Source organism: Hemiscyllium ocellatum, chromosome 19, assembly GCF_020745735.1.
Source record: "Hemiscyllium ocellatum isolate sHemOce1 chromosome 19, sHemOce1.pat.X.cur, whole genome shotgun sequence".
NCBI classification, from domain to species: domain Eukaryota; kingdom Metazoa; phylum Chordata; class Chondrichthyes; order Orectolobiformes; family Hemiscylliidae; genus Hemiscyllium; species Hemiscyllium ocellatum.
In genome coordinates, this window is record NC_083419.1 from 56,916,562 (window position 1) to 56,928,933 (window position 12,372).

At 38.3% G+C, this 12,372-nt stretch overlaps 1 protein-coding gene across 1 annotated transcript in view; it reads right to left on the reverse strand.

Annotated features, from left to right (window-relative positions):
* Positions 1–12,372, reverse strand: part of nampt1 (nicotinamide phosphoribosyltransferase 1) — a 31,344-nt gene that overhangs the window by 17,546 nt on the left and 1,426 nt on the right. Inside the window, exons 2-3 of the mRNA XM_060839941.1 lie at positions 8,079–8,235; positions 6,437–6,540 (exon numbers count right to left, since the gene is read on the reverse strand). Coding sequence (XP_060695924.1) covers positions 6,437–6,540; positions 8,079–8,235 — 261 coding nt within the window. The remainder of the gene's footprint in view (positions 1–6,436; positions 6,541–8,078; positions 8,236–12,372) is intronic.

Genomic DNA, 12,372 nt, shown 5'->3' on the forward strand with positions numbered 1-12,372 from the left:
CCTGACCGTAGAATGATGTTCTAAGTGCAGTGTTAAGATTTTCAGATTCCAATAATTACCTGACATTTGCCCTGTAGTTCCGAGCTAGACTAGCTATATTTGCCAAGTTACCATTTTACCAAGCCCTTGGACGTAGGCTATCAGGCCCTAGGAATTAGTGGAATTTTAGAGTCCCTCAAGATCCTCGAATAACCTTTTTGCTGCTGTTATCGCTCTTTTTATTATCTGAAGTCCCTAATCTTTTAAGCCATTGGTAAACCTATATTTCTGGATTTCTCTATTTCATTTCTTCTCTTCCATTATGAAGACAAAATATTTGTCCCAAGCGCTACAGTCAAGGGACAGGGAGACATCCAATTTTTAAAATTTTTCTCCTCTTCTATTCATAAAGATGGTTCTTTTCCTTTTTTTCTTATTCCTTGTTCCTTTTAAAATAAGCTGTGGTGCATTTCCCTCATATCCTTTGTTAGTGAAGTCCAATTTTTGGATGAGCCACAATAAACAGAAAAAAAGTTTATTCATGTATTCAAACCACAGGGGTGGTTCTTGCCATATATACAGACACTTAAGTTTGTAAGGAAGAAGAAAAATAGTTAGAAAAGGTATTTAGCTTACAGGCAAGCTTATCAAAAAAAACCAAAAATTCTGGTCTGCTACAGTGTCGCCATTAAGTTTCTTAGTAGATTGACTCCATGTTAATAGCAGTTTGTTTCTTATCAGACTTCAGCAGGGTGGTTCAGAAATTGCAGTAGGGTTCGGGTCTATTGTAAAAATGCTAACATTTTGGTCATGTGACAGGATTCAGAGTTGCATCATTTAAGTCAACAAGGTACTTTCTATGCAATAACTGACTGCTCTTCTGGTCAAGAACATTACTTGTTTTTAGGAGATCATTGATGAGCCATTAGTACCACCTCTTGTTAATGAGTTTCATTACCTCCCCTTTGTTCAGAGCTAGTTAGGCGATGCATCTCATCTGCTAAGCATTTTGTTTTTGTGTTCTAGAAGGTCTAGGCATTCCAGACGGATGAGTTCTGTCCTGGTAAGTGATGATTAGAATCCTTACAGGAATTGTGAACAATTTGAAAGATAAAATTGGTGCCAACCATGTTCTGGTCCAGCAAAGTTAGTTTTAAAACAAGTTATGATCCTTCACACCTTGTGAAGATAGGATTCCTCGGTCATGCAGAAAAAAAAGGAATCCTCTACATTTTTTCCTAGTAAAAGACAAAAAGAGGTCTCCACTCATTCACTCTTGAAAATCAACCACACTAGTATCAGATCCATGCTGTACTTGAGTCAAGGCAATGGTGAGGATGTTGTTCTTTCCTGCAATGAGTGCAATATTTTCGTGAGATTTAAAGGCTACAGAGGCAAACTCAAGCATGACAATCTGGAACTGTTGCTGTGCAAATTTTCTTGGAATTTCTAAAGGCTGACATCTGCATAGCAGAGTGCCTTACAATTTTGTACCCTATCTGTCCATATCAGCGATGATTTTTTAAATAATTAGGCAAACTATTAATCATGCAAGAACATCTGACTGCCCCACCTAATCTAAATAATCCTGTGAGAGAGACTGCATCAGAGTCCTTCCTGATCACTACACTTCCATGCCAGTAGTAATTGGGGAGGTGTTTTGATCTGTCCAGCTTAGAGTCAATGAAATGGGTGCTCCAGCTGCTATGGCTAGGCTCAACTATTTTGTGGTCCAGCTTGTGCTGGACTTCATGTGTGACCTGTGCCAGTTTGTTAGGATTCAGATGGTCAAGTTTTTCATTTACTGGTGAAGATTCTCCCACATTTACATCAAGAGCAGGATGGACACATGCCCTTTGGCCAGAGTGCTAAATGGGCATTCATGTCCAAAATTCCAGATTCTATCAATCCTGGGTTAATCTGAGGAAACCTTCACATACTCTTTAGCAGTCGACTCCTCCTGGCTACCCCGAGGTGTCCACCCTCTGGAATGCATTTTACTCGTTGACAGTGTTGTACTTTATTTTATCTGCATCTGAACCCCACGCAGCGGTCACAAAAACTGCTTCATAACTTCAGGGTTACTAAACTTCCTTGTTGTTACCTTGCAAACAGTTTGATCTCCAACTTGTCCCCTCCAGGGATATTATTGCCCTCAGATCACTGACCAGCTCTTGCTGTACTGCCCTGCCACTCTTCTCTGCCCTGCTAGCTCAGCATCACCATGTCTAAATTGGAATTTTCTTATTCTCCCATTTCCAAAAGCAGGAAAGTGGGCATTAGATAGCCAGACCTCCTGCTCATTTAGTGCAGGTACAGGTTCCTTTTTCTTAAGTCTGGCACAGTTATTTTTCTAAATAACTGTATAATTTCAGAATTTCCTTTGTCTGCTCCTAAAATTGAAAAGACGGTTTCAGTTAACCAGATACCCTGCTTAGTTAGCAGGCCCCCTTTCTTTCTCATTTCCCAGTCTGCCTGGACACCTTTTCTGTGCTGCTATCTATTCCTGGGAAGGAGGAAGCATCTCTTTCTATTTGTGCTACTCATTTTGGCACTTTGCTTCCATCTGGCCCCACAAATAATTACTGCATGTAATTTGGCAAGTCTGGGAGTTATGGCCAGCACTTGACTGCTTTTGCGTGGTTGCAAGTGCTGTCTTACTTACAGGATAATGATTTTCCCAATTCAGCTACTGTGGGGGTGGACTGATCCCCATTTTATCTCATGTCCTTTGGGATAGCTTTGATCAACTGAACAGGCAAGCTTCTACTGTCTTGCCATGTCACTCTTTGACTGTGTGAGGCTTTTCTCACCAGTTGATCTACACTTAAATTGTGCTAGTCCTAAATTCAGCAATATCTGCCATTTGATTTCTCATTCATTCTTTCAGTTCTGAAGTCTGCATTTCATGACACTTTTCAGGATCCCTTCTGTTTTTGCAGTCTCCTTCTATAGCTGAGTAGTAACTGAGGCTTACCAAACCATTTCCCAGAAAAAGAGTTAATTCTATCTGTCATATTTGTACTTTTAATTCTATGTCCTGCATCCTTTGTTCTTCCTTGAAAGTTTAGCCATACAGTCCTCTTTTCCAGATTAATCAGTGGTTGTGTTTAGCTTGAGGGGATGAATCCCCCAATAACTTTTAGGTCCTCACTTTTAGCTATTCCAAAACTTGGCCAATATCTAAATGCTTGAGAAGCACTTCATTTTTTTTTGTCTCACTTGGTACTTTCATCTGTATTCTCTTAGCTAAAATCGTAACAGTCCAATGTTTTGGGCGGCACGGTGGTTAGCACTTCTGCCTCACAGCGCCTGAGACCCGGGTTCAATTCCCGACTCAGGCGACTGTGTGTGGAGTTTGCACGTTCTCCCCGTGTCTGCGTGGGTTTCCTCCGGGTGCTCCGGTTTCCTCCCACAGTCCAAAGATGTGCGGGTCAGGTGAATTGGCCATGCTAAATTGCCCCTAGTGTTAGGTAAGGGGTAAATGTAAGGGTATGGGTGGGTTTCGCTTCGGCGGGTCGGTGTGGACTTGTTGGGCCGAAGGGCCTGTTTCTACACTGTAAGTCTAATCTAATGTTCAGAAAGGCCAGTGTTTCAGCAATGAAGTTTTCCTTTCCTACACACATCCTTGCACATATGAAATTCCTAATCACTATTAGAATTAAATTTGTTCACTTTAAAAATTTCAGCCACCGATTTTCCTTCTTGGCTTCCAATATGTTTACGTACCAGATTTCGATTCTTTTTTAAACTTGGACTCTGGTCAAATTTGACTTATTTTAGTGGATTAATCCTAAACTCAAGACCCCAAGTTGTGTTACAGATAGGAGGCAGGGAGGTAAAATTGAACCACTTTATTGGTCTCTTCTTCTGCCTGTAAGAGTATTTTTTTTCTTGTTTCTTTTCCATTTTGAAACAGGCTGTCATGTATTGCCCTAAATCCTCATTGAAAGTCAATTATTCAATAACTCACAACAAACTAGCTCTAGCTTTATTCATACAGAGACACTCTTCCAAGACTGGAAAAAAAGTGGCATGATTAAGAATAATTCAGAATTTTTCTGACTAAATCCAGAAAGTCAGTGCCTAGTGAATGTCTCCTCCCATAGATGTTCAAGATCATGTGGTTGAAGTCAAGAATTGTTTAAAGATTTTCCACTGCTCATTTACCTCCATCCCTTTTAATCAATTTACCCAACCAACTTTAACCAGCTGCATCCTCATACCTATGCAACCAGCTTTGAGTTGGAGATTCTTGTTCAAGATAGCAGATTACTGATCAACCCTGCTTCATTGTACAATACTAGGTCTAAAACAGCTTTATCCCAAGTTGAATCATAATGCATCATTCTAGAAAATATTGTAAAAGCATTTCAAACTCAACCTCCAAACTATCCTTGCCAAATTTTTGTCCAGACTAAGATTATATCCCTCTGCCAGCCACCCCCCCCCCCCAACAATAACTGCATTACTTCAGTCACAACCATGGATTACTTTTGAAGGCTTTGTCCAATGGGGTGACTGTTGCTTCAGGGCCCAAAAACTATTTCCAATGTTTTCTGACCTTTTCACTAATCCCCCCCACCTGTTTGATTTCCTGATTTTCTGAGCCAAGATCCTTGCTCACAAATGTGTGTTGTCCTTTAACATGGACCAATCTCCTCCATTTCCACTCACCTGTCTTTTCACAATGCTATGTGTCCCTCGTTACAAATGTAGCCACATCCATACGTGGTGACTGGATCGAAAAACTATTCGTTTTAATTTATGCTGTTACTTCATCTGAATGTCCAAAGCATTCAAAGTGCTTTCAATGGTGTAATTATTTTTGTTTGAACTTCAGTCACCAATACCTTAAAGTTCAGTCTTTCCGAACAAATTAACTTGAATAATTGTTAGTATACTGTAACCAACTTAGCCATCCATCAAGTCTGACTATATTCAAAGCGCTCTACTGGGCCCAATTCTAAAATTGTCAAATGTCAATATTCCCAGAGAGCAAAGATAAGCCAGCGTTTTTCCTCCATCATCACCTGTATCTTTAAGTCCCTTTCACTCTCTCTGCCTTTTTAACAAATGTAAAGAATTCAAGGATTTCTGTCACCAAGTTAGGGAGCATCCATTCAGCTCTTCATCTTACCCTTTCACAAACAAAAACTACCTCCATTCTACTCTGAACTTCCATCTCTTGTTTCTCTCCCATCTGACATCCTTTTAGACGTAACTAATACATGGGATATGCTTGTCGATCCATTCTAACAAATCAAGTTCCATTCTTGGCCCCTGCAGAAACTGACATGTATCATTCAAATCTCCACAACTAAGTTCAGCTCCCCTTCAGAAAATGAACATTTCCAGCCCTTCAATATTTACAAATTGCTGCACCATTTTCAAGTTCCATTTCTTAAAATATTGCTGCACCTTCAAGACTCTCCTTAAAAGTTACCTCTTTAACCAAATCTTATGATTATCTTTCCAAATGTCTCTTTTGATTCAACATCTTTTTAAATACCTGGCTGATTTGAATATTTTCAAATCTTAAAAGGCAAGACATATATGCAAGATGTCTTTGTATTAAGGAATATACATAAGTTCATTATTCAAATTCTTTTCATATGGGCATTTTGTGCTAAACTCATAATAAACACACAGCAACTCTACTTTAGCAAGTGAATTTTACTAAATGCCTGCAACAACTCGGAGGTAAACAAGTTAGCTGAGCAGAGAAACATATGTGCTTGAACTTGGCAGTTGAGCTGACAATACTCCTGAACTCAAGACTCAGTGGATTTGAGTTTCCATCAATAACAACAAAGAAATCTAACTTGTCCCAAAATGGTGAATGAGGTGCTATTATTCAATTTCTCACACAAACTGAACAACTGCTCAAGTCTCCCCCCTCAGGTATTTTTTAAAAAGATACATTATTTGCCAATGTAGATTATATTCAGAATGGGCACATTAATTCAAATATTTCATTTAAATTCCCAGGTGTCCCATATATTCTCTGACTGACTGGTGTTCAACTGGGGGAATGCCAATCATCTTGTGAACATAAAACATTTCAGAATCGACCATAGTGCACTTTGCTTTTCCACTCAACAATTATGGGAAAGTAAGCTTCTAAACCTTATCACTGTACAACAAATTGCTTATTAGGGACATGGAGGTATGAAGATGCGGTATCAAAAAGGAAAATTAGCCAGAACCCAGCTACCCAGAAACCATATTCAGAAATACAAGTACAACAGGAAAAACTTTGTTGGAATGTGAAATCTCGTGGTCAAAAAGCCCACTATATGCATCAAGGCTCATACATTATGACAACTGAAACCATATCCTAGCAGTAATTACATACTATGCCAGGGGCTTGGAAAGTAAAGCCAAAATGGCTAGTTCAGGGGAATAAACTTGATACTTCCAATTCCTGGAGAAGGCAAAATCTTAAATCTCCTACCTCAAGAATATAATTCCAACCACTCTCATTAAATACATCATGTTGAAAATGTTCTCTGTAGACCTCTTTGGCCTCTTGAATTTTCTCCTTTGTTACTACTTTGCCTGTTTAAAATTTAAGAGGAAGCAATTTTCATTCAGAGATTAAACAATTCATCCAAGTTTGAGATTTTTCATCAAGTTCTTGTGACAAATCTATTCAAAAGAATAGCAATTGCATTTATTTCCTAAAAGACTATTTTGTAAAAGCTTATTCAGAACCTAGTTGACCATTTCTAATGGTCAAGGAATTATATCATACCAATTTTCCACTTTAGAGGTATATCATGATCATCAGATCCCCAAACTTCCGGAAATGAAGAGGTAACCAAATAATTCCCTTCATCCAAATGAAGACAGTAATTTGTCCAGGTCAGAACAAAACAACATTTAAATTCAATCAGTATCTCTTCTTGGGTAGTGAGATGAAAGTTTCTAGATGACATTAAGAAAGAAGATTCAGAGGTAGTAGCCAAGATATGAAAGACCTCACATTGGGCCTGAACATTTAACAATGATCAACCAAGTGACAGTATTCCAGACTAAAGGAGGCATTTGTATTCTAAGGGCAAGAAACAATTTATAGTAAATTTCAATCAAATGAGTTCACACACTGCTCAGGCTGCGTCGGCTGCACTCTGTATAATTCTGGCCACTGTAATATTCATGGAACATTTGGGCAATTGACGGGATACAGAGTCGACAACTTAGTTGCATTCCAGTGTCAGAGGCAACAGGTACTGGATAAGCTATTTATCCTCAAAAATTTCTAACGGGATAGAAAAACCAAACCGGAACTTTCATTTATCATCAAGTATATAATTTAAAACATTAAATTTAAGATGGATGTCAATAAGAGAATGACAAGAACAGTGACACAGATTTTCAGAGCACAATGGAGAGGCTATTACTGTTCATTATTGTAGTGGAGTAAAACAGATAACTGCTTCCAACATCCAAAAATGCATCACTAAAAACCATAAATTACATTGATGATGTCAAAAACACCCTGCTCTATGGGATGCATTGTAAGTTATCACTGACCAACATGCCATTGAAGTCAATGCAATGGAGAGATTTGTGGTATGTACTCAGCATTAGTCTACAGAGGTGCCAGGAAAATGTCTCTCATCAGGTATATAGATGCCCCATTAGAGCTGCATCACACCCAACTAGAGCAAGTTACTGCTGTAATTTTTGATTGGAAAGTTGCCAGAAGGATATGCAGCAACCACTATTTCTTTGATACTGACAACAAATTCTGGGGCAAATTTCATGAAAAGTTAATGTATATATACAACCTGCTTCATACACACATCTTTCCTAAATGTCAAGAAACAAAATCCTGTTACTGGATATACAGTTGAAATTTGCATTAAAGAACATTACATAAATGTTTTCAATGTCCGAATGAACCCACATTACTATACACATCTACATACTATAGTTCACATTAATAAAAAAATGAATGAGCTGGATTACACCTTAGAATGGGCATTAGTAAATCTTAAATAAATATAATTTTGCAGTAGAGATATAGTGATCCAAACACCAGCTTTTAAAATTTGATTCATATGCACACCAGAAAATGTTCAAAAAGTCACCTGCTAAATATTTCTTGAGTATGTACTGTAAACCATAGAACACAGTCTCATCATATTGCACCTTCCTGGATTTGATATCTTCCTTCCTCTTCTCACGACATTCAAAATAAGAATATACCTTGCTTGTATTAGGTGGATACTGCAGGTAGTGAGTTACCTTCATAAATAGAGAAAGTGCAACAGTAAATACAGTAAAAGGATTAATTGAAAACCAATTTTAAAATACATTGAGGTACACAATTAAATGCAGTCAGAGATGTACAGCATGGAAACAGATGCTTTGGTCCACAGTCAGGTCAATAAAACATCAAAAATTGCTGGCAGATAACAGTATTTCAGCTCAATACATTGTACATCCTCCAGACGGAGGACACAAAACTCAGTTAGCAATTTCCCACTCTGCAAGCATCACTGAGGTTTCATAAAAAGGACAAAAGCAAGTCTGAAATCACCAGTCTTGAGGAGAGTATTAATCAGATCAAAATTGTATGCAAAGGTAAAGTTGCTATAGACCTGAAGGACTATCGGGCTGCTCCGAGTTAACTGATGCAGAATTTAGATGGTAAAAACAATGACTGCAGATGCTGGAAACCAGATTCTGGATCAGTGGTGCTGGAAGAGCAGCATCCAACGAACAGCGAAATCGACGCCTCATCTTCCGCCTCGGAACACTTCAACCCCAGGGCATCAATGTGGACTTCAACAGCTTCCTCATTTCCCCTTCCCCCACCTCATCCTAGTTTCAAAACTTCCAGCCCAGCACTGTCCCCATGACTGGTCTGACCTGCCTAGCTCCTTTTCCACCTATCCACTCCACCCTCCTCCCTGACCTATCACCTTCATCTCCTCCCCCACTCACCCATTGAACTCTATGCTACTCTCTCCCCACCCCCACCCTCCCCAAGCTTCTCTCTCCACGCTTCAGGCTCACTGCCTTTATTCCTGATGAAGGGCTTTTGCCCGAAACGTCGATTTCACTGCTTGTTGGATGCTGCCTGAACTGGTGCAGAATTTAACCTGATGGCCATGTTTAAGGGGCAAGGCCGAGAGGACAGTCCTTTAAAGTGCTTCACTAATACTGACTTCAGTGGTCACATCTGACATCTTGAAAAAGAATTGCAGTGTTACATTTTAAAAGAGGTGCACCATTACATTTTCTCCCCCTACACGATATGGGGCTTTATTGGCTAAGCCAGCATTCGTTGCTCATCTCTAATAGTTCTCAAGTTGGTTCTTCTTGAAATATTGGGTATAGTTATTTATACCAAATAAACTGCAGAGTACTATTAGGTAGGGGGTTTCATGATTTTGGACTAGCAACAGTGATGGAAAAGCAAAATAGCTCTAAGTCAGTATGCCGTGAGACTTGGAGGAGAACTTGCTGGTAGTGATCCCCATGTATTTGCTGCCATTACAATTATTATAGTAACCTTAGCCAGTGTGGGGAATTTTTGGCATCACTGCACCACATGCCAGCTACCCAGCTCAATAAGCTACCTGGCTTCGAGGTAAAATAACCATGTACCATTACCAGATTAAGGACTTATTTTTAAAGAGTTGTCTTTATTTAACAACACATGGCTTGTGAAACAGTAACTTAAAACTGGGGTAGTGAATAACAACAGTTATGATTGAAATATTTAGTTCTGAATAGAAACGGTCATAAGAAACGAGTGCCTACATGGGGACCATCACCTGCTGAGCTCAAACCATAGCAAAACAAAATATTTAAACATGGTTGGCACATACTGATAACCATGCTCTTTGCATTTTTTCAATATGCTTGGGACATCAAGAACTTTGCAACTTCCACTATTTGCTGCACTTTAAGAGCATCCATTTGATAAAATACAATTTTAAACCTATGAGATTTCACAAATCAATAGCAATAAACCAAGCACATTTTTTGATATAGTCACATCTTGGTTATGATGAACTTTTCCTTTGACCAATTTATCAACAATTGTAAGGGTCCTTTTGGGCTAATACACATTACTAAGAAGTAAACTCAAACAATTTTGATAAAAAGGTGCTACAGATAGTTATCACCAAATCCAATAGGCATTACGTATGTAGGGCAAGATAAATGGATGATCTACAGATCCAAAGATTAATAAAGCAATTTAATAGACTCTTGTGAAGGTTATACATATCTGTCATCCTACAAAGTCCAAAAAGCGAATTGTGAGCAAGTTGAGGAAGAGAATCATGATGTTGGGAAAAACAGTGAATAGGGGATTCCGTTTATACAAACAATATTTTCTTCCAGCAGTACAGAAAATAACCAATAAAATCATGTTTTAACCTAGCATTGGATGCTTAAGGTACAAGTAAATTATACAAAGCAGAGCATTTTTCACTTATAACAAACACGTAGTGCAGTTTCTGATTTTATACAAGATTGCAGAGTTATTAATTGCAAGATACAATCAAGTGTGCCCAACTTTTGATTCTAATGGGACTAAAACAGTGCTCCTGGCAAATGCCAACTTGGTTTGTGCAATCCTTTTAGAACATCTAAGAAAAACTAGCAAGAATTTATATCAATAACAGTTAAGATTATGACTCATTCACTAGTCAAAATGGTTTTCCTCCTTGAATAAAGTTCACAGATACAAATACTTGACTCTGTCTAGCCGACATCCATTCGCAGGGATAATCCTACAAGATGCAAAAGTCACAAAAGAGTAATGAGGATCACATTTGAAGATAAAAAGCAGTGACAATTTGTCTTAAGCTGGAACTATGTCCTTTGGATAGAGCGCCAATCTTATCAGCAGGTTTCTTTGCCAAAATTTCCAACTAGAGAGCTAACCTAAACAGTCAGTATCACACGAGTTTGATTCCAGACTTTGGAATCAGACACCTAGAATACCAAAGTGACTAACAGAAGATTCTCAATGCTAGCATTTGCAAATACATATATCAATCCAATGGTGGTGGGAAGGCAATTTGGGAGAACCAATGAAAAATATTATCAGAAGATAAGTTATAAGTCTGTTCTCAAAAAGCTGGATTTATTTCTCACGTGGGAAGAACAGCATAAACTGCAAGTTTCACACAAATTGTGGAAATTACAACAAAATTTGAAGAATCCAAAGACAGGACAATGATTTTCCACGATTCTGGTGTGCTGCTCACCATGCCAATCAAAGGAGTCCTGGTACTTAATGTCCATTAACAAGAATCCATATCCATTTGTCAAATCAACCTGAAGGCTGAAATTGAAATTTGCCACCACAGTATCTATAAAATACCTGACAAGGATTTCAAACAGACAGTAGAAATGAAACTGTTGGAAATACTCAGCAAATCTGGCAGCATCTGTGGAAAGAAAGATACAGGGATCATTTCAAAGGTGATGACCTTTTGAGCAACTATTTGACAAAAATAACCCTGAAATGTCAGCTGTGTCTGTCTCTACGAATCAGACTACCAGGTCTAATAGATATTCCCACTTTCTTTGTTTCAGTTTCAAATTTGCAGCAGTATTTGCTTTTGTCTCAAAGTTAACACTCCCAGGAAAGTGTATGTCTAATATCTCAGGGAGAAGTCCTATCCTCTACTGATGCTCAAGGATTTTAGCCTTTAAATGAAACCTCCAGGAATAAAGCTTTGGTTTTGGACAAATTTCTCATGTTCTCTACTCAAACCTCATTGATAACCTGAGAACTCCAACTCTCTTACTCTATCAACAGATGCTGAATTCTCTGCAGTTACCCCCCTCCTGCTCTGCTAGAAACTATTTATATACTTTTGAAGTGGCTAACTTGAAGAACATGGCAATCAGATTCAACCGATCTTGTGTTTGAAATGACATGCATGACCTCATTCTAAGAAACACCAAATAAAAATTAGGAACAGGTATAAGAGTCATTCAGTTCTCTTTTAACAACCACACAGATGTTACGGTTGCATTAATTTTAAAAGAACAATTTTATTTAGGTTAGTTGTTATTTGAATAGACAAACAGTTAAGGCACTCATGACAAAATGAAAGTCAGTCCCATAAGTTCCTGGAATGATAAAACAGTTCTGGTTACAGGGGAATCTTGGACACATAACTGGTGAGTAATTTAAATGTATTTTTCCCTCCAGTTTTGGGTGCAAGAAAAGCAAGGAATTTCAATATCAGCTAGATGCTTCCAGACCTGCAGGGTTTTTCCAGTCATTTCTGATTTCGTTAAACATAATACAAAAAAATTCATTAAATATAATTTGCACTTTTTTTTGTCTGAATGCTTCACCTCGCCCTCTCTTATTATAACCGATGGAATGTCAATCAATTTCCTCTG